Source organism: Lepidochelys kempii, chromosome 21 (genome assembly GCF_965140265.1).
Source record: "Lepidochelys kempii isolate rLepKem1 chromosome 21, rLepKem1.hap2, whole genome shotgun sequence".
Lineage (NCBI taxonomy): Eukaryota > Metazoa > Chordata > Testudines > Cheloniidae > Lepidochelys > Lepidochelys kempii.
The window spans coordinates 8,112,074-8,134,301 of NC_133276.1; the positions used below are offsets into that span (position 1 = coordinate 8,112,074).

The window sequence follows — 22,228 nt, forward strand, 5'->3', positions numbered from 1 at the left end:
CAGTTCACACATGCTCAGTGGAGATAGAGATATGTTGGAGTTTGGCAGGTAAATTCTCCAAAGACTCCAAAGAGGGGCCCTATGGGAAAAATAGTATATGACCATGTAATTGAAGACTATATCCCACTTCTACACCAGCTCAGCTGCACTGCCCTCTGGGATGGTTATCCTAGAGTTCCACGTACACAGCTCCGTAGCAATGCCTTCTGGGTGATTTTGAAGGACCTTGTGGGAATCCAGATGGCCACCCGAGGGAACTATGGGAGGAGAGGCCAAACTCCCACTATCCTTTGTGGAAACTCCAGAGCAAATCCCACAAGTCCCTTGGCTCCAGCATCATTTCCAAAGAGGGAAACTCAAGCAGGGGACTTCCAACTCTGCTGCCCATGAGAGGCAATTAGTAATGAAAAGTGAGTATGCAATCCATGGCTTAATGGGGATTCTTGAAGGGTAAGAGCTAACTACAGGTTCAGTGGGGAGCAAATCCATACTCATCGGGATGCTCTGAGGGTACAACCCAACTCCAGAAAGCAGTAGGGTGGGATGGAACTGCTCAATGTGAATACATGGGGCAGAAATAGACCTATAGAGGGACAATTGTGAATAGCAAACGCGTCTGAGCATTTCCCAACCTCCTTGCGAATGTTTCACAGACAGAAAAAGAGACCAATTGCTGATGAATAATTAAATTCTCACAAACGATCCCTCCTGCATGTGATGGCTGGAGCCCATGTCTGGTGAATCAGGTGTACGGCACGCCAGAGCACGCTCCCTGCATCAGACAGATGGCAACAGATGTGCCTGGCTGTGTACTTAGCCTCGCACAATAAAGATTCTCCACTTGCTATTCAAACGGGGACTTGCATATGGAATGAGCGCGCTCTGTTCTGGAGCAAGGCTGTGCAGTAGAATAGAGAATCCTGCCACAGCTGAGTCACGGGGTAAGGTTTAACCCAGCAGGATGTGTGCATGAGGTAGACATTGCTGCTCCTTGGATCAATTGGTAGCAGATTTGGGGTCTGGCAATGGGGCAGTTTTCTGGTGGAAAAGAAATTAGCCACATGCTAATTAGAATTAGAGGCAGCAAAGCTTATGTGGCTCAGAAGCACAAGCCCGGTCCCGGAGAAGCGTCAGCTCTCTGGGGCGGAGGCTATCTTTTTGTTCTGTCTGTACAGTGCCTAGCACACAGAATCATAGAATATTAAGGTTGGAAGAGACCTCAGGAAGTCATCGAGTCCAATCCCTTGCTCAAAGCAGGTCCACAGTTAGAGCTCCTAGGCACTAAAAACAATACAAAGCAGGGGAGACTCAGGCCTTGCAAATTCTCTTCTTTCGTCCTCATTTACAATGGTGTAGGTCAGATTCGAATCAGGCCCTTGCTAGGCAAGAATGGGCCATTAATAGAGGTCTCTGGGAAGTAGGAACAACAGAGGGGGGCAATACAGAACTCTGCTCTCCCAGGTAACAGTGGTGGCAGAATCCCCTGGGGTACTTTATGCAGAAGACGCTCCGGGTAAATGACCACAGGCCTGTGCTGGTTTCAGAGCGGGGACCTAACGGTGATGAGCGCCACATTTACAGCTGGCCCTTTTAAGGTGATTGCCACTGCTGGGGAGTTAATGATTTGCAGCATGATGAGGTAGGGATTAAAGACCTTTCCAAGGGTCACCGGTTGGGAGCTCGTGGAAGCTGTGGGTCCGCCCCCCTCCCCACCACACCCCTCTCCACACACACCTTGTTTCACTCCAGGCTTATGCCAGGAAAGATGGTGTCTCTCACGGAGTTTCAGAGTGAGTAAAGGAGGCAGCCTCAGGGGGGTTGGTTGTTAACTCGTCAGTGATACTTGGTGAACCTGGAGAACAGCCTGGCTCAGAGGCTGGGGCTTATCTGCTCCGTCCAGTGTGCGATGCTGCCACGGCCGGAGCTCAGAGCCAAGTCTGGGCTGGAGCTGGAGGTTGCTCTGTCAGCACCGGTCACAGCAGATCAGGGAGTGTCAGAGGCAAACTGAACTACTGTCCTGCCCCTGCCCCAAAGACCCTGCGTCTGGTACTGTCCCTGCAAACCTTGATGGCTGTTTGTCAACACCACAGAAACACCATTCCACAGAAGAGGGAAACATGGATTTCGCGGCTCTGCAGAACCCCTAACTCACCACAACTGGCAGCGTCTGCTCAGATGAGGTCTGGGTCTACAATGCCAAGGCCGGGGGGTGTAGATCAAGGGTGAGCTGGCAGTTCTTGAGGTTTGGAGTGGGGGAGCCCAGGACTGGCATAGCAGTGGGCTGTGGGTCAGGATGGAGAGGTGCTGGCAGAGCTAGTGGGGGAGAGCTCAGGACTGGAATAGCGGGGGTGGGGGGGCTGTGGGTCAGGACTATGGGGCATTGGCACAGGTGGGGGTGTTTGGGGGGAGCTCAGGCCTGGAATAGCAGAGGGGGGCTGTGGGTCAGGACTATGGGGCATTGGCACAGGTGGGGGTGTTTGGGGGGAGCTCAGGCCTGGAATAGCAGAGGGGGGCTGTGGGTCAGGACTATGGGGCATTGGCACAGGTGGGGGTGTTTGGGGGGAGCTCAGGCCTGGAATAGCAGAGTGGGGGGGGGGCTGTGGGTCAGGACTATGGGGCATTGGCACAGGTGGGGGTGTTTGGGGGGAGCTCAGGCCTGGAATAGCGGGGGTGGGGGGGGCTGTGGGTCAGGACTATGGGGCATTGGCACAGGTGGGGGTGTTTGGGGGGAGCTCAGGCCTGGAATAGCGGGGGGGGGGGGCTGTGGGTCAGGACTATGGGGCATTGGCACAGGTGGGGGTGTTTGGGGGGAGCTCAGGCCTGGAATAGCGGGGGGGGGGGCTGTGGGTCAGGACTATGGGGCATTGGCACAGGTGGGGGTGTTTGGGGGGAGCTCAGGCCTGGAATAGCAGAGGGGGGGGGCTGTGGGTCAGGACTATGGGGCATTGGCACAGGTGGGGGTGTTTGGGGGGAGCTCAGGCCTGGAATAGCAGAGGGGGGCTGTGGGTCAGGACTATGGGGCATTGGCACAGGTGGGGGTGTTTGGGGGGAGCTCAGGCCTGGAATAGCAGAGTGGGGGGGCTGTGGGTCAGGACTATGGGGCATTGGCACAGGTGGGGGTGTTTGGGGGGAGCTCAGGCCTGGAATAGCAGAGGGGGGGGGGCTGTGGGTCAGGACTATGGGGCATTGGCACAGGTGGGGGTGTTTGGGGGGAGCTCAGGCCTGGAATAGCGGGGGGGGGGCTGTGGGTCAGGACTATGGGGCATTGGCACAGGTGGGGGTGTTTGGGGGGAGCTCAGGCCTGGAATAGCGGGGGGGGGGCTGTGGGTCAGGACTATGGGGCATTGGCACAGGTGGGGTGTTTGGGGGGAGCTCAGGCCTGGAATAGCGGGGGGGGGGCTGTGGGTCAGGACTATGGGGCATTGGCAAAGGTGGGGGTATTTGGGGGGAGCTCAGGCCTGGAATAGCAGAGGGGGGGGGCTGTGGGTCAGGACTATGGGGCATTGGCAAAGGTGGGGGTGTTTGGGGGGAGCTCAGGCCTGGAATAGCAGAGGGGGGGGGCTGTGGGTCAGGACTATGGGGCATTGGCACAGCTGGGGGGGTGTGGGGAGTTCAGGACTGGAATTGCAGATGGGGGTTATGGGTGAGAGCCATTGGCAGAGCTGGGTGTGTTGGAGGTTTGCTGAACCTGCCCTTCTCTCAGCACTGTTAGTGAGCGCCAAATCTCCCTGCAGAAGACAATAAGTGAGTAACTCATGCCCTGACACACACAAGGTTTGCTGGTGCCTCCTGGGTTTTCAGATCAGCTTCTCATTGCTCTAAACTCCCACGACATCCCATCCTTAGCTACTGTTTGGCTGATAAATAAGTTGGAGAGCCCTGGGCCTGACCCAAAGCCCACTCAAGGCAATGGAAGACTTAGTGAGTCCAGAGCTTTGGATCAGCTCCATTTTGAAGAGGGTGGGGATTAGGAGGTGACCCCTGCCATATGGAAACCACTTCACATCTTTTCAGGAAATCATTTTCCTAGTTCCAGCTGGTTTAACATCAGACTGTCTCCTTCTCCCTAGATACATGTGGGGAGAGAGGCGCTCCGAGTCCAGGGTGATGGGTGAGCTCTCAAAAACCTACAATAGATAGAAATTGTCTTGACGTGTTTCTAAATATTTGACGCAACCCACAAATTAAACTTCCTTGCTGAGGTGGTGATGCAAAGAGGAACCACAGGGGAGGATTTGGTGACCTAAGCTGGCACCATCCAACACTTCCTTCGTAGTAACTACATCTGGCTGCTGTGCTCCTAATTGCTGACCCTCCATCTGTTGCAGAGATTGGTGTCGGCCTTGTGGGCTTTGGCCTATTTTTCATCTTTTTTGGGGTGCTCTTGTACTTTGACTCAGTGCTGCTGGCCTTTGGAAACGTGAGTACCTCAAAACCTTGATCCCCTTCCTTGCCACTCCTGAGGGCAAAATATAGCACTAGGACAGGGGCCCAGACACCACAAACCCTCTGCAAACAGTCACGGCTCCCATGGTGAAGCGTGCTAGCCCTTTGGCCCTGTACAGCTTCCTATTATGAGAGGAACAGGGCTAGTCTCTGTTCAAATCCCACTCAGGTTTGTGTGACATAAACTTGCTGGGTTTCAGTCCAGCTGTACTGGTGTCCCCATCCTTACACTCACCACAACTGGTGCTAACTGATCCCCTTGTAGGCAACCTTGAAAGAGAAGCCAAGAATCTAATCACATGGAGACTAAACTATTATCTCCCTATGGGGGATGCTCCTTCCCAATCAGGGTTGAGACACATGGTGTGGGGGACTCTCGTATGGTGCAGCCCATACCTGTGGGCGGTAAACCGAGCAGTTCAGTCTCCAGGGAAGTCAGCCCAGCACCTCTCCTCCCAGACACTAAAGTCCTTCTAAAAGTTGTCTTGAATTTACAAATAAAAAGAACTAAGGGCTTGTCTACACGTGGAAGTTCATTCAGATTCAGGTAGGGTGTAAATTTAAAGTGGATTATCTATTCCTGATTAACTCCATGGATGGATGCTTTTATTCTAAAGTAGTTTAATCCATTTCCAGAGTGGATTAAACTAATTTGAAATAAGGCACTCTTACTCTGGGATAAGAGCATCAGTGCATGGCATGAATTAGGAAGAGTTAATGAGGAATAGCTATTCTGGAATAACTCTCCACATAGACGAGCCCTATAACATGAACACGGTTTCATTCTCATGATATATCAGAGATGTTTCCTTCTAACACTGAAGGGATCAGCTGGCATCAGAATTCTACCGCAGTCAGTGCGATCCTAGTGGGGCTCTACTGGTAGGACTGTAACAACTACAGTGGGGTAATGATACTGACCTCCTTTGATATCTACTAATGCAAAATGCTGTGTAAGACCTAGGTATTATTATAACTGAGAGCAGAATTTAGCCCTTCATTCTCTTATCTACTGCATTTCTGTTGTGTGGGACTTAGGCCAGAAATGCAAGCCTGTTGCCTTACTGCTTTATTACAGCGGCTTTCTCCTGGAGCTGCTATGGTGGAACTAAGCCTTCTGTGGCTTATATGCATTGTCCTTTGTAAGGGTTACATGGATTGCAAAAGCAGGCAAGTAGGCTGCTGCGTTAACTTGATGGATGGTGCCTGGGTGATGGGAGAGGGGGATGCCCATGTCAGCTGAAGGGTTCTCTTTGATGCACACAGGAAAGAGGAGCTAAAGTCGACGAATGAATGAAGGGAATGTGTAGACCTTCTGTCCTCTAACAAGTCCTGTGCAACTCCATTTCCTCCGCTTAGCTCCTGTTCCTTTCTGGCTTGGCCATCATCATCGGACTGAGAAGGACTTTCAGCTTCTTCTTCCAGAAGGAAAAGCTAAAGGGCACCAGCTTCTTCCTGGGAGGCATTCTCATTATGCTCCTGAGATGGCCTCTTCTGGGCATGTTGCTGGAGACCTATGGCTTCATCACCCTCTTCAGGTGACTTGTTCTCTAAATGCCTTTAGTTTTGGCCTTTGCCAATAGCCTTGCTAGGGTAACTGGCAAAACTCCATCGGTGTGGAGCATTGTGGGTGCAAGAGGCTATCAAGGAAACCCCATTCTCATTCCCTTAAGGAATTCCTTAGCAAGCATCCAAAGCTCCCCAGAAAGCCACACAAATGTCACAGGATCAACTCCCCTGTTGTTTGCAAGGCTCTGATTTCAAACACTGTGAGCCAAAAGAAATTCTACCAGGCCCCATATCCGTACCAAATGCACATGGCCGCTTGTGTGCTGGCAACAACAGGGAAAACCTGGCAAGCAGCTGGATGGGACAATATTTCCCAGCTAGTGAAAGCTCACAGGAACTTTTTAGACCTGGGTTTACTTTACCCAGTTATAGATCATGGGGAAAATCCTTCCCCGACCCTAAATCAGCCTTCCTCAGCTTCCACCAAGTGATTAACAATGATCTTTGTTTTGCTCCAGGAATTTTTTCCCAGTCATCCTTGGATTTCTGGGAGCTTTGGGAAATATTCCACTGCTGAGCAAGGTAAGCAGGGCTTTGGGGTTGGATTTCGTGCAGAGTCGGGGGCTTTGGTTTTGCAAGGTACTGGCAGAAGATCCCAGTAAGGATACTGGACCAAATTCTGAACTGGTGTAAATCGACAGATCTTTATTGACATTTCCAAAGCTTCACAGATTTACACCTCCTGAGAATTTGGCCCATTCTCCTCTCACACTGGCTTCACATCTCGTTTGATGTGATTTCAAATGAGTCACTCCTGATTTACAGGTGAAAGGGAGAGGAAAATCTGGTCAAAAGAGGCAGTTTCATTTCTGCCCTCAGTTACACTTGAATTGTTTGAATGTCTGTGTCTCGCAGACATAATTTAACACAGACCAAGTGCAAGTTTTTAAGAGTTGGGATTTTAAAAAGTCTTCAGATTTGATGTTCCTTCTCATCCGATGTTAATTCTTCCAGAACGTCTCTTTTTCTCCTGCTATTCTGCTGCCGACTTCGTTAGCTGATCTTCCGTCTTCTGTAATGATGCTTCCTAAGTAACAGTAATTTCTCACGTGTTGTACAGCTGTGTCACTCGCTGGAATCTTGCGTGTTTTCCCAGGATCCTTGCATATCACCATAGTTTTTGCCTTGTCCACATTCAACTCTAGACTCTCATTGATATTAGAATTGGTCAAAAAATTGTGAAAAATATTTGACAATTTTTGTTGAAATGTCACCAACAGGAACAGTTTTGACCAGCACTAATTCATAGGCAACAATGTGTATCTGTTTGCCAGAGGTCTGGACTGTATCTTCTGTGTAGAAAAAAGTCTTAAACTGTGAATACAGAGTTGCTGAGGAGACGGGTTGTACTCAATAGCAAATAGCATCAGGACTTCAACTGGTCATTCCTTGTTACAATGCCAACCAACTTTGAAAGCTGCTTTCAACTACCTGAGAGGTGGTTCCAAAGAGGATGGTTCTAGACTATTCTCAGGGGTAGAAGATGACAGGACAAGGAGTAATGGTCTCAAGTTGCAGTGGGGGAGGTTTAGGTTGGATATTAGGAAAAACTTTTTCACTAGGAGGGTGGTGAAACACTGGAATGCGTTACCTAGGGAGGTAGTTGAATCTCCTTCCTTAGAAGTTTTTAAGGTCAGGCTTGACAAAGCCCTGGCTGGGATGATTTAATTGGGGATTGGTCCTGCTTTGAGCAGGGGGTTGGACTAGATGACCTCCTGAGGTCCCTTCCAACCCTGATATTCTATGATTCTATGATTCTATGTCCTGGGGCAAGTCTGGGAGAGACTGACACTGTCCTGGACAAATATTGTTGAATTAAGTTTAATACCTTTGTGGTCCATTTCTTCAAAATGCAGTTGTGCCTGGATTATTGTGGGATTGTACGTAATTTCTCTAGAAGCCTGACCAATTAAATCTCTGAAAGTATTAGAAACTTCAAAGGGCTTTGGAGGACAATCTCTCTGATGTGGCTATCCTGGAAAGTATTTGAGAGGAAGGAAATGCAAATTCTCCCCTAGGAAACCAGCTTTTTGAAGCTATGTCCTGGGGAGCAAGACTCTTCCCCCCCCCCCCTTTCTAGTGGTTACTTGCTCCTGGAAACTTGAGATCAAAGACCCTTAAACTGTATAATAGATGGACTAAACTTTACCTGAATGTGCGAGTTCTGAATTGAGGCTGAATTTGAACTTGTGACCACAGAGGAGCCCCTCTTTATGGGGTTTTGAAGGACAAATTAGCCACCAGAGCCCGTTGGAGTGATCTCTGGGAAGCTTATTAGCATGTATGTTGGTTCCTTTTTGTTTTTAATACATTTTCTCTGTAATGCTTTCACCTTAAGGATAAATCAGCTTGCATCACAAGCTGTATGGTAGCTTACCTGCGGGCAGATACACTGTTCTAGTGTCTGAAGAGGAAGCAAGGAGTTCTGCTTAAGCAGTCTGTCTTTTCCTGGGAATAGCACAGTGAAGGCAGGGAACCGCTCAGCCTGGGAATACCTCAGTCAGAAGGGAGAGACGCGGGGCTCCACCCAAGAAAGGCAACCAAGCCTGCCCGTGGGTGCCCTTGCTGAATCTCTAAGGGAAATACAGGCACAATTGTGCTGCAAAGCAAGAGTCACTGTTATGTTCAGCCCATTGTACAGCACGCTGGAGTTTATTACTGCTGCTAATGAATTGTCATTGTTGCAGCTATTCCAGAAACTAGGAGACGCCAGCTCCTTGGTGTGACCTGGAAGAGTTTCCAACAGCTAGTGGAGATAAGGTCACCTGCTATAGACACCCGGATCCCTGGGCAGCTGGCTGTCATTGCACAGACACTAATCTGCAGTCTCTCCAAGCCAAGAGCCACCTGGACTGGACATGCTCTTTTATTGTGTGACGGAAGAAGCTTGGAGCCAACAGATCCTGCTACCAATTGACCCCAAAATCCAAATTGCTCTCAGTCAGACAGATCTGGCGGAGATTCTCACCTTCCCATGAGCTACGCTGGAATGAGTGAATTTCCCAAGCCAGATGGTTGTGCAAGTTGTTGATTTACTCTTTTGTCAGGTCCTCATGAGAGTGAAATTGTATGTAGATTAAAAAGCACATCTGAGATAACATTGCACCCTTGTCCCATTAGAAGGACATGCTGCTGTTAACACATTGCTCAGAGTGTTAATATGTCCCCATTCTGATGGCTGCTCCATACAGGGTAGGAGCCTATAGCCTACAACTCGGAGGGAGAGGACTTATTCCTTTAGCTCACGTCCGCTAGATCAAAACCAGTTCAGGTATGTCTACACATGCTGCAGTCACACCTCCTGGCCGCAGTGTAGACATACCCTGTATGTGTAGCTCTCAGGAATCACTCTGGACAAAATACCTTATTAAAAGCTCTTCTTGTTCTTTTTCATGGGGGAGTTTTATTGTTGTGTTTTTTCCTGGAGAGGGTCAGGAAGAGGTGGGAAACAGGCTTTCCCAGCCCTTGAAGGGCTCTGACAGAAACAAAAATGAAACAGGGAACTTGGAAAGAAGCTGCCAGATTCCAGTGGGTGTTTAAGCACAAAGCTAAAAACAAGGGTCATGTCTGATGCCTCCGGGGTGAGATGGGAAGCGATGCAGAGTGTCTAGGGAACATTGAGTCCTGCAAGGCCAATGAGCACCTCAGACCCTGTCTCATTCCTATAAATGGGAAAGATCTGGTACAAGAGACACATTCTGATGCTATGGTTTTAATCCTGGTTTTGTAATATTTTAAAAATCACTACGCAGCAGGTGCTCAAATTGCTGACTACGATAATGTTCCTCTCTGGTCTCTGAGTCTTAGCTGTGAAACAGTGAGCTGCATTCTCTGGCCGAGCAGTCGAACTGCTTACATTGTGCCTTTTGTAAAAGCTCAAGGCGCCTTTCCGAACCAGAGTTTGCTCCCATCGAAGTCAGTGGCAAAAGTTCCTCATCACATTAAACTGTACAGGATCAGGCTCTTAAAGGGCGTTGTGGCATTCAGTACGAAATAAGGTGAAGTCTCATTCCCTGGGCCAACCCACTGATGGCGCCAGCTCCTTGAGGCCGGATTCTGCACCCCACTGCAGCATGTTGGGGAATTCTCCTAGTGCAGGAGTGACATAGCTTAGGGGCGCGGCAAAAGCCGTGGGGGAATGATCAGAGAGCTCTGTGCTCCATCTCTTCTGGGCTGCAGAACAGCCATCAGGCAGCCATGCAAGGAGGCCTTAAAGGCCGAGGGCTGCTCTAACTTACTGCAGAGGTCACCTGCATGTCTCTGGAGCAGCCTAGGATCTGGGAGGTACCACGGAGTTATAAAGCTACCCTGGAGCTCCCCCTGCCTGGACTGCTCTTCCCACGGGGCACAGCACAGAATCTGCCCCTTAGCATGCAGCCGCTCTCAGAGAGGGCAGGGGAAGTTGTGAAAACTCCTGTTAAGCCCCATTAACATTTCATGACCCGATCCAGGGAGAGTAAATTACCCTTTTCGTGTGCAATGACCATGAGAAACCAAATGAGATTTGGGGCCATTAATTAATAAAGAGCTGCAGAGGGGTGAGCAGGTGGTTGCGGGGGAGAGAACACAGCCGTAGACCGATGATTACTTCCGATAATTATCTCTCATTTTTTAAAGACCATTCTGCTGCCAAACAGGAGAAAGCTGAGCGAGGAGGAATGTACTGTATTGGAAGCCCAGATGCCAAGCCGATAGCTCATGGCTGATGTATTGAGAAGTAGGGCATGTTCTTTTCAGTCCACTGCTGGCTGCGGATGCTATGATTAAGTGCTAAAGGACTTCAGAAACAATGGGGCCTCTCCGGAGCCCGCATGGAAGCTGGAGGCCACGAATCTGGCTGAGGACACATGGGGAAGCAGGAGGAGTGAACCCATCTTGTCTTCTATGAGGCAGGTTCCACAGACAGTGGTGCATGGGGGAAAGGACAGGCAGAGCGCTAAGCTGCTGCCGGAACAAGGCCAGATCTGCCGCTGGTGTAATTCTGCGCGGATCCGTTGGAAGTTAATGGAGTGATGCCGACATACAACAGCTGAGAATCTGGCCCCGTTACCTTGCATTCTAACGCAGCGGTGATCATAAGATCGCATCCTTAGTCGAATGTTCTCGCTGACTTTGGGCTCAGCCTTGTCTTAAGCCCTTGCCTGGCTGCCTGTTGGCTGTTCTGCCGCCCGAAAAGCCAGAGCACTGAGCACTCTGGTCATTCCCCCTCCCACCCTGTTCTTATGCAAAGGGCTGCACAAGCCCTGTGTTGCCCAGCACGGGGCGAGGGGGGGGGCGGATTGCACGAGGCGCTGCGGTGGGGGCCAGCAGGGTACGAAGTGCAAGGTCATGGGCTAGGAAGCTCCCCAGCACCCCCAGTTCAAGCCCAGCCTTGTTGCATTGGGACAGAAAAGCAGCTACATCTCAGAGCGCTGTTTGGTGGCCCCGGTGTGGAATGAGTGTGTTGGGTCTCAGGCCGGTTCCTGCTGGCCGGGCATCTCCATCACAAACAATAGCAACCCTAGGGCTGTCTCAGCAAAGAGGCAGCTGAATATTGAAGCAAGCAGGGGCACTTAACAGCCCTCTTTTGGCAAGGTGCCATGGAGGGCAAAAGGAGCACGCGCTCTCCCATCTCTCGCCCTCGAGGGCACATTCTTAGCTACCCTAGTTCTAAGGAGGCCACAAAGCCAATCCTGCTGGCTCCCTTCCTGCAGGTGACAGTCACATCAACTTGTCCTATCATTGGCAAGAGCAGGGCACACAGAGGTGGGCAACTCCCACTCCCTGGCCACTTGGCATCGCCTCTGTGCGGTGGGTCCCTCCTGAATCCCCAGTGCTCCACACCACTCTGCCCTCTGCAGCACTGACAGCAGCTTCATATCCAGGGTCAACTCCCAGGACTTGCCCGAGTAAGCCCTGGGTATGGGCTACTAGACTTGCCCCTCGCCCAGTGACTAATGGAGCAGCACGTCTCTGTGGTTCTATAGCTGTGCAATATCTCTATGAAACTGAGCTAGCTGCTGAATTCCTCCATGGCCATTCCCAGGGAAGCCTTGGGCCTGGTGTGATGGGAGTGTCAGGTTATGGGCAGCTCAGCTGGCTTCCTTGGGAGCCTCTCACTAGAGCTTGCTGTTCCCCCCGCGTGCCCTGTTAAAACGGCTCGTATTCATTAGGTGCATCTCCTTGAGAAAGAAGGAGAAAATACATGAGGGACCTTGACTGATGCAACTCATTGTGATCTAGGCCCTCTGGAGACCGTCCTGGGAGTCGGCAGGCCATGGCAAATGGTATTGGTTTGTGGGAGCATATTGTTTAACAGCAAGGCCATCCACAATGGAGCTTCCGTCTCCTTACTTGGAGGTCACTGTAGGTTCTTTGCTTTGCTTCCTGTGGCCTCGTCAGTGCTAAGGCCATTTCCACCCTATTTTGAGGATGAAAGTGATGCCTAAGTGCTGAGCCGGCACTCTGAACTGGTGAATTTTAGCCCATGTCTCTTTATCCCGTAGATTTCTTTAAATAACAAGCTTTAGTTTGAAGCCTCTTAGCTCCTGCCACTGCTGGCTGCAGCCATGCTCTCTGGCATCCCGGGGCTGTCCAGCTCTGAGAATAACATGGGGCGTGAAGCTGTTAGGGCATTTTCCACCCAACCGTTGTTTGGCTGCAGAATGCAGAAACCGGAGCTTTGCAAAGCAGGGTGAGTGAGTGTCGACGCCTCTTCTGACTTGACACACGTTTGGGGAAGAAGGCTTGGAAATTGCTGGAACAGCCCGTTGTGACATTCTGCAAACCAGGAAGTTATGCCAGTATAGGTACATTGGTATAGCCTCTGTAGTATAGATGTACCCTGAGTGAAAAGGAAAAGAGTCTGGGGGGGGGGGAGCCAGATCCCCAGCTGGTCTAAATCAGTGTAGCCTTGTTGAAATCAATAGAATTAGGCCAGTTTATACCAGCTGATGATCCTGCCCAGAGAGAGGCAAGTTGCGTTCTCTTGTTTAAAGTGCTGTATAGTAAAACTGAATGTCACAGCAATAAGCAATCAAGAGAAGAAGAAAAGTGGCAATTTTCTGAAGTGAAATGGCTGGGAGGGTGGGGGGAAAGCAGAGGTGGGCCCAAGCCTTGCTGACATCACAACCAGCCCCTATAATAAGGGGGAGAGGTTTCTACTGAAGATGAGAGAGATCCAGCCAGCCAGGGCAGCTGCTCACCTTCTTTGTAAGGGACCAGAGTGGGGAGAAGTGTCTCATCAGTTGCCTCCCACACTTTGCACACGAAGGTCCAAGAGCAGCAGAGGTAAGTGGAGGATAAGATCTCATAACAACTAAGCTGTGGTTCATTTTTCATTTCTCCCCTGATGAAAATTTGGGTTCGCTTTTCATGGAAACTTTTTAAAATTAAAACCCAAATGTCCTGTTTTCGGGGAAGGGTATGTTGAATTTTGGTCAAGGAAAGAGACAGATTTTAAATGGTCAAACTCATCCTCATCGTCATCAAATAGAATATGATCATGCTTTGTGCTTTGGTAGTAAAAGGACCCCAAGCTCTCGAGGAGTTAGACACTGTTTGATCACTAGGGTTTTCCCAGACAGCAAAATGGTTTTCTGCACCATTGTACAGATGGGGAAACTGAGGCACAGAGAAGGGAAGCAACTCTCCTCAAAATCACCCAAGACTGTTGCTAACACCAGTTCTGTTGCACCGGGGGAAGCAACACTGAGCATGAACATAGCCCAGGCTCCCGCCAGCATTTGAAACACCGTGTTGTCTAACCGTGTTCAAAATCAGGCTAGTCAAAATGGAACTTAAAACACTGGTAGCAGCAGGTGACTCCCTACGTTGCTACCACTGATAGATATGAACTGGTGTTAGCAAAAATGGGAATTTTTCAAAATGTCCCCAGTGTAGACCAGGCTACAATGAGCTGGGGGCGGAGTCTTGGGCTTCTGGCTCCCGTTCCTGCGTTGGCTTTGCCCCAAGAGCATGGAATTGCTTTTGGACCCTGCCATGAGGAGCAATTTGGGGCTAAAACTAAACACTTTGGGTGGAATCCTGACTCCGTAGAAGTCAATGGCAAAACTCCCACTGACTTCAGTGAGGCCAAGATTTCACCCTTTAATGTCTCCCTTGTCTGCATGACCACTTGCTCTTACACCTCAAATATTTAAAGTAGCTCGAAGAGGAATTTTGCAGGGACTGTCAGTCCAACAAATTTCTCCACATTTACAGTCGTGTGTGCATGTATGTTGCTAAGTGGAAAAATGATCACATAAGCCTGTGTTTCTTATGTTTTCTCAAGAACTCCAAAGACCTAGAAAGGAATAAGAATCATTCAATCTAATTTTAGGATGTTCCTGCATGTCCTAATTACCCTGTGTATCAAGGCTCTTTTTTTTGATTGTTCGGATCTGCCCTGCGTTAAAAGGGAGCATGTGCACTTTGAGGAAATGCAGCGTCCTTTTTCTTTAGAAGATAGGGACAGTTTCCTGGAATTGATTAAAAGCCCATTTGACGTCTTGTAAGATGCAAGGGAGCAAACGAAAAGGGTGAGCAGCCCTGTTCGTTCCAGATAGGCTGCTCTGTTTAGAGAGATACGGAAATAAAATATCAGCCGGTTGCTGTGATCCGTAGCAGGTGACAGACCAAAGTGTCTCAATCAACCAGGAGAAATTGCAGTGTTAGCCTGATGCAGTAAACTTGGGGACTCCTTAAGATAAGCACATTAACTCCACTAACAGAGCACAGTGAAGGGTCCAAGGACCGACGAGAATTCTTTGTGCAGTTTAGTTAAGGGTCCTTATTGCCAACAAAGAGTGCGGGATTGGCAGCCCTGGAGATGAGTCTCTTTATTTATGATGACAGGTTTCAGAGTAGCAGCCGTGTTAGTCTGTATCCGCAAAAAGAAAAGGAGTACTTGTGGCACCTTAGAGACTAACCAATTTATTTGAGCATAAGCTTTCGTGAGCTACAGCTCACTTCATCGGATGCATTCAGTGGAAAATACAGTGGGGAGATTTATATACACAGAGAACATGAAATAATGGGTGTTACCATACACACTGTAACCAGAGTGATCAGGTAAGGTGAGCTACCCATTGTTTCATGTTTTCTGTGTATATAAAATCTCCCTATTGTATTTTCCACTGCATGCATCCAATGAAGTGAGCTGTAGCTCACGAAAGCTCATGCTCAAATAAATTGGTTAGTCTCTAAGGTGCCACAAGTACGCCTTTTCTTTATGATGGCAGTAGCGCCTAGAAACCCAGTCCTGGCCCAGGACCCATTGTACTAGGTGCTGGATAAACACAGAACAAAAGGATAGTCCAGGGATGCTCCAGGAAGCTCACAGTTGAAGGTGAGATGACAGTCGGAGACAGACAGATGGGAGAGCATAAGAAACAGACCGAACGGGCCTGATTTTTCAGAGGTGCCAATTCACCAGCAGCTCCCGCTGGCCTCGCGTAGGGCTCTGGGTGCTCGGTGTTTCTGAGAGTCAGGCCCAGAAGTTCATCAGCTACAGAACAGGTACAGCAATGCAAGTTTCCCCCACCCCCCCAGGAACGAGCCTCAATTCTGAGCAGCAGGCGTCCCTTGCCAGTGAGAGAATTCAGGCCCGTGTTCCATTCCAGCCCGCGGGCTGCGTTGCTACCTTGTTGATGCTGCCAGTGAATGGGAGCCGGCAGCGATGACATGTCTATGCGGTTAATTGAAGGAACAGGGCTGAGTTAGGGCTGTCGGCTCGTATGGGCCACTGAAGAGCCCCAACAGCCGCCGACGGAAAGAAGGACGTCCCTGTGGTTAGGGGGCTGCCTTGGAACGTGGGGCATCCAGGTGCCATGCCCAGCTCTGCCACTCCCTGGGCGCCCTTGGTCTCTCTCTGCCTCAGTTCTCCCTCAGTAACATGGAAATAAAAGATTGCGAGACGTTCAGATCCTACCAATATGGGGGCCAGACAAGTACCTCAGCTTAAGAGAGACAGGCAGGATTCAAATTCGTGGCCTAGACATAAAAGGCGTCATGGGTAAAGGTCTCAAAAGTGTGTAAGTCCCATTTCCAAAAGCAGCTTCGGCCCCCACCAGCCTAAGCCTGGTATGTCCCAAGGGACTTCACCATCTCCTTTTCCTCCTCTCTCCCGGCCACCTCTCGTTTCAGCAGGGAGCCCTTTGTAGCTGCCTTTGGCATTACTCTGCTGCATCACTGACTCCCACCTGCAGGGACGGGGGTGTTTTTTGATGCGTCTTTGGCTGGGCTTGCTTGCTGAGCACATCTTTCATCTGACCATATTGATCCCCTTGTTCAAAGGCTCCGTACGCTGTTAGCCACTCCCTGTAGCCTTTATCACCGCTCCTGTAGCTGCTGGCAGGTGGATGAAAGGGAGGGGGGTGGCCGTCCTGCCACCTTCGTCCCTGTTTTGCTTTGTATCCAATCAAAACCCCTCTGTAAGGCGCCGATCCCACATGCATGTCCCGTGCATCGTGTGCTTCGCTTTGTGCAGGGGAACAGCCCTGTTAATTTTGGGGGGAGACAGATGGGGCGGGGATGGGGAGGGGGGATGAAGGGTGTCTGAATGCCTTGCATCTTGGACTCAACTCTATAGTCTACTCACAATTCCCTGCAAAAGGGGGAGCCATTTTCAATTTTACTCAGCTGAGCTTGCTATTTCCAGCAGAGTGACACTGCAGTGATTCCACTGCAGAGCACAAAGCCACCCCGGGTTTGTATCTGTGTCACCGAGAGCAGGCTATAGCCCAGAGACTCTCCCTTTAAAGAGCTCTGTTTAAAGAGCAGAACGTTCCTGGAGATTGGAAACCATCTGACCAATTGTTGTTGTTTTCTTCTTCCTTCCTCTGTGTTCTCTTCCCCTTTGTCTGATAATTCAGGTCTGGGCCAGCCCGGGATGAATCCCTTGAGCTCCATGCTCCTGCTTCTCTTCTTCTCCAATGCTCTGTTCGGGGAACCCACAGAAAGATATCTCCCCCTCTGGAGCCCTCGACACACAGGTAGTGCGTCTGCTCGTGGAGATCCTGCATTGAGAGCCACTCCCTTGGAATCAAAAGGGTTACGTCTCCCAAAGAGGTTGTGTGAGCTTAGTGCAGAGCCCCGGCACCTCGGGGCCTGCCGATGCAGAGCCCCGGCACCTCGGGGCTTGTCCAGTTATGAAAGTACAAAAATTGCTTGAGCCCGGGCACCACTTTCATTACAAATTAAGCACTGCTGGTTGTTAATTGATGCCTTGAGGCCAGGAACCCATTGTGCCAGGGGCTGTACAAACACAGAACAGAGAGACAGTCCCTGCCCCAAACAGCTTCCATGTTTTTAAAAATTAAAAATGTTTTTATTTGGTCAGGTGTAACTGTTCAGGCTGCCCTCAGTCTAAATGAATCTGATTTTCAGAGGTGCTAAGCACCCACAGCTCAAGTGAAAGGCACGGGGAGCTGCAGGTGCTCAGTCCCCTTCCCCGCCCCCCGAAAAACAAATCCCCGAGGGCTGCATTTTCGGAAGAGCTCAGGGCGAGATTTTCAAATGCTCAGGGCTCCCACAGTTGGGGCCTGGTTTTTCCGAAGTGCTCGGCATATTGGATGCAGAGCTCTTTTGACAATAGGATCCATATTCAAGTGCCTGTGAGCTCTTGGGGACAGAGACTGTAGGTCTGTACAGCACCGAACACATTGCTAAATTTCCAAAGCTTGGCGGCTGAATGTGGGGAGCAGGATGGAGAGGAGGCAAAGAGAGGGAGTTGGGGGAAATGTGGGGGTAAGATTACGGCAGGCCCTGGACGACGAGAGGCAGCCAGTGAATTCTTTACTATTAGTTGTTTGGATTGCAGTGGTGCATAGGAGCCCCAGTCATGCACCAGGACCTCATGTGCTGGGTGCAGTGCAGACGCAGAACAAAAAGACAGACCCTGCCCCAAAGCCTTTGCCACTGGTGTGTCTGACGCTGACCACTTTCCCTCATCAACTCTGTCTGCGCCTGTCTCTGTAGGTGACCATTTCAAACACCTGGCCAGCCCGGCCCACGGGGATCAGGCCATTCCTTGCTCAGAAAGCAAGCCCAGCCCTGGGAAGGCAGAACCGAAATCTGTGCTGCCCCTGCTGTGCAAGCCTCAGGAGGAGAGCCAGGTCCAGCTGGGGCAAGGGATCCATCTGGCCAGGAGCAGAGCCGTCTCTGTCCCCCAGGGCTCGCCGCTCATGGAGCAGGAGAAAGATCTCTCCGCCTACAACTGGAACACATTCGGCTTGAGATATGGCAAGAGGCAAGCGGCCATCGGGGAAGCCAAGGTGAAAATATTGTGACACCAAGGAGCAGCTGGAGCTGGGGGTGAGGGTGGGGGGATCAATTGCGGCAAGTGTAGCTTTATGATGGATTCTCCAGCATTCTCTGCTTTCTGTCCTAAGGGTGCAGGAGGAAGGCATGGGGTGGGTTGGAGGGGGATGGGGGGTGGGGCTGATATGCAGCACGGCCATAACTTTCCAGAGGGATTGGGAGAGTTTCTGTTTGGCGGGAGGGAGTCAATCTGAGATACCTCAGGCCTGATTTTCTGAGGGGGCCAAGCACTCACAGTTCCCATTGACTTCAGTTTGATTTGTGGGGTGCACCACATCTGCAAAAACCAGCCCCAAATCGTCATAAGTGTTGCTAGCCTCTGTTTGCCAGAAGCTGGGGATGGGTGACAGGGGATGGATCACTTGGTGATTCCCTGTTCTGTTCATTCCCTCTGAAGCCCATGGCATCGGCCACTGTCAGAAGACAGCATACTGGGCTAGATGGACCTTTGGTCTGACCCAGTCTGGCCGATCTTATGAGTTTGGGCACTTAAAAAATGGAGGATCTTCAAATCAGAGGGCACTGCTGAAAATGTTGGCCCCAGAGGCATATGTGACCGCAAGGCTGAAGTCAGAATCAAATTGGTATAGATGGTGCTGCATGGGTAGTTTCTGTAAAGGCTCAAGTGTAGGGACATCCTTGCCCAAGAGCCTGATCTGCTAAGACCCCCCAGGGCCTCTTTCTCTCTCAGTCCTCGCACAGGGCCTGATTCTGAGGAACAGCGACGCAGGAAGCTCGCCAGTCCTGTAGCATTCTGAGCATGGCGTTTTCAACAGTGGAAGGACCCCTGTGGGTCACCCAGATCTCACATTTGGACAGTGAAATCGAACCAGGTCCATACATACCAACGGGAGGGCCCACAGGGGGACTTGGTTTAGATGTTCCATTGTGGAGCCCGCTTCCAGCCCTGAATGTGCAGCATGCTTTTGCACACATTCTCCCTTTGATGCACACATGGTATTCAGGTGTCTGGTTGGTTGACTAGCCCCCATCATCCCCTGTATATGAACCAGTCCACACCTTCTGGGAGTCTCAAAATTTTTCATTGCGTGGCCCACATCTTAGAAGAGAAAGAGTGACTCCTGGTTGCGTCACATCCCATCCCATTTGCGATTCTACAGACCACTTCCTGCCCTGTTTGTAGAAACACAGGGATTGCCAGACTGAATCAGACCAGGGTCCATCTAGCTCAGTACGCTGTCTCTGATGCCTCAGAGGAAGGTATAAGAAACCTTGCCACAGGCTAATGTGGAATAATCTGCCCCACATATTAGGTCTCTAATAGTTGAGAGGAGATTGGCTTAAGCCCTTAGGCATGAGGTTTAATGTCCCTTCCAAAATTGTTAGCCTCAATTATAACTCTGGATATTCTTTTTAAATCTTGCTCATTTTTGGCCACACCCTGTGGCAATGAGTTCCGGAGTCCAACTGCGTGTTGTGTTCAAGTGTTTGTTTCCTTTAATCCCTTTAGAATTTGATTGACTGGCCCCTTGTTCTTGTGTAATGGAGCAGGAAGGATCAAAGCTCCCCATCTCCCTACTATTCATTATTGAATATACTTTTACCATGCCCCCCTCATTCACCTCCCTTTTAAGCAACACCCAATCTCATGGACCTCTTCTTCTCCCAGCTGCAGTTGTGTAATGTCCCTGTAGCAACCACAGCAATTGCTCATATAATGCAGTGCCCCTGGGTGTGACGTTGGCAGCAAACCTGGGCCTTCTGGATCTCAAAGCACATAATCAGAGCTTCATAAATAATAGTTACATGGAGCCTGCTCACGGTGCACTTGCCTAGCGTGGATCAGGTGCGCTCCAAACTCCCACTGAAGTCCACAAGGAATGCGGAACCAGGCTCCACATTTGCTGGGATGGGAGCTCTCAGCTCAAGAATCTCTGAACCCTCCAGTGTAGAGGGATGAAGGATTGAGATTCTTCTTCCCCCTTCATTGTTCCCTCATGTTGGCTCTGATTTCCAGGGGTGCTGAGCACACAAAACGGAGTCAGCTGAAGTCACTGAGAACTGCAATGGGCCCATCCTGGCTACCAAGCCTTTGGCATTTAAATACTCACGCGCTCTTGGATGAAACGTGTTGTGGCCCTTGGCATTAGTCAGTGTCCCAGCAATTCTCGCAGACCTATTATTGAACCTGATCCTTACTTGGGCTCTACTCACTGAGTGATGCCTGAGGATACTCTGAGTAAGGATTCTAGGGATAAGGTCCGCTGTAAATAAGTCCCCAGGTGGACACTTGATTGTACCGTTTGCTAAGCTTTTGGGAAGCAAGAAGGGGGAAAGGCTGTTTTAGAAGTCACCCCTTGTCATCCGAGTTTTTCTGTGGGTGCCTGTGATTCTCTGACATGGTTCAATAAAGGCAGCTCTATCTTCCTCCTCTGTGTGTTGTCAAATCCTCTGCCCTCAGGGCGCTGTCAGCAGCACGTTAGGCATTTTATAAAAAGTAGCGTCTTGATCAGTAAGAACTGCGATGCCCGGAGCAAAGGCGCAGCCAACTAAAATATCCTCCAGCCATCAGGGCTGTGCAACGTGCTTTGCAAACAGACGGGCAGGGCGGGGAGACTTGAGTACTCCTACAGCACCACGATGGCTGGATACATGTGTGATGAACCTGCTAAGCAGGAGACCACTCCTGTTGGAACCTTCCCCACTGTACAGCGGAGGAAGGACTCCGGCAGGAGGCACTTTTGGGAGGCCGTGGCCACGTGGCTAGCCCGGAGGTGCAGAGACGCCGCACACGGAGAGGAATTCCCAGGAGCTCTGTGCAGAGCCGCATGTGAAACAGGCTGCAGCTATCAGATGTTACAGCTGGGTGAAAATCTGTGCGGGACTTTACGGGGAGCAGTGATGACTGGGTAGGGAGCCCGTGCAGAGGGGCCCCAGTGAGAGAGACACCACTAAGTGATCCTGGCCTGGATGCCTGCTTGCATAGAGACTGGACTGGAGAGGGCACCCCAGGCACTAGCCCTGAGGAGCTTTGACTCTCCATTGGCCAGCCCCCGGGACTCAAACAGGAACCGCTAGAGCTCACTTTGGACTGTAACCGTTTAAGCCACTGGACCTAAGGCATCTGCAACCTTTCCCTCTCCTGCCAGCCCGAGCAAAGTGCCCTTTCCCTTAGCCATGTGTCTGCGTGGTTCTTGGGACCCCCCCGGGCTAGCACCTGAAAGCCCTGTCAGAGCTGTGACGTACCTGGCATGCTACTGCTGCCTTAGGGTTTGGTGTGCTCCAGCACCCAGCAGCTACCATTATCGCACAGGGACTGTAGCAGAATCGCGGTCCAAGGAAGAAGTGAGGGGTAATACTGAGCAAAGGCAAACTGGCTGAGAGTCAGGAAAATCGGCCAAGTGGTAAGGTCTGATTAAACTGCAGAAGAGTCTCCCCAGACACACACACCCCCCCGACTGCTTTGGGGCAGCGTAGGGCACCCTGAGCTTGGGGGTATTCCCAGGGAGTCGGTCAGCTGGCTTTGGGGCTCCTCCCTAGCAGCTGAGCCCCCAACAGAGGGGCTGCACCAGAACTCTGAACTGGCTGCAGCTGCTTTAAGGAAAACCTGCTCTGAGCTTCCCCTGCTGCAACCCTTCCAGTGTCCTCTGCTGCAGCCGAGCTCAGGGCGTGAAGGCAGAGCCCCCCCTTAGGGCCTGGAAAGCTACAGATGATCCTTGCTACGTTTAAATTTGAAACACGCAAAGGACAGATTCCCAGTCTGTCCTTTGCTCAGCCAGACCGGGGCAAAGCCCTCTTCCATCTGGGCCTGTCGCAGGGCCCCATTCCCTTCCCACTCACTGCATTTACACCTCTGCTACCATGGAGTTACTTTCGACTTACACTTCGGTAAAGGAGAGGAGAATCCAGCTCCTGCACTCGCCACTGTGGACTGTACTGCGTGGACAGTGAG

The 22,228-nt window shown here is 50.7% G+C and overlaps 1 protein-coding gene across 1 annotated transcript in view; it reads left to right on the forward strand.

Moving 5' to 3' along the window:
* Positions 1-1,930: 1,930 nt before the first annotated feature.
* Positions 1,931-22,228, forward strand: part of LOC140901198 (renin-like) — a 40,967-nt gene continuing 20,669 nt past the window's right edge. Inside the window, exons 1-6 of the mRNA XM_073319603.1 lie at positions 1,931-2,180; positions 4,071-4,111; positions 5,806-5,984; positions 6,474-6,537; positions 16,869-16,988; positions 17,974-18,269. Coding sequence (XP_073175704.1) covers positions 2,068-2,180; positions 4,071-4,111; positions 5,806-5,984; positions 6,474-6,537; positions 16,869-16,988; positions 17,974-18,269 — 813 coding nt within the window. The 5' untranslated portion in view covers positions 1,931-2,067. The remainder of the gene's footprint in view (positions 2,181-4,070; positions 4,112-5,805; positions 5,985-6,473; positions 6,538-16,868; positions 16,989-17,973; positions 18,270-22,228) is intronic.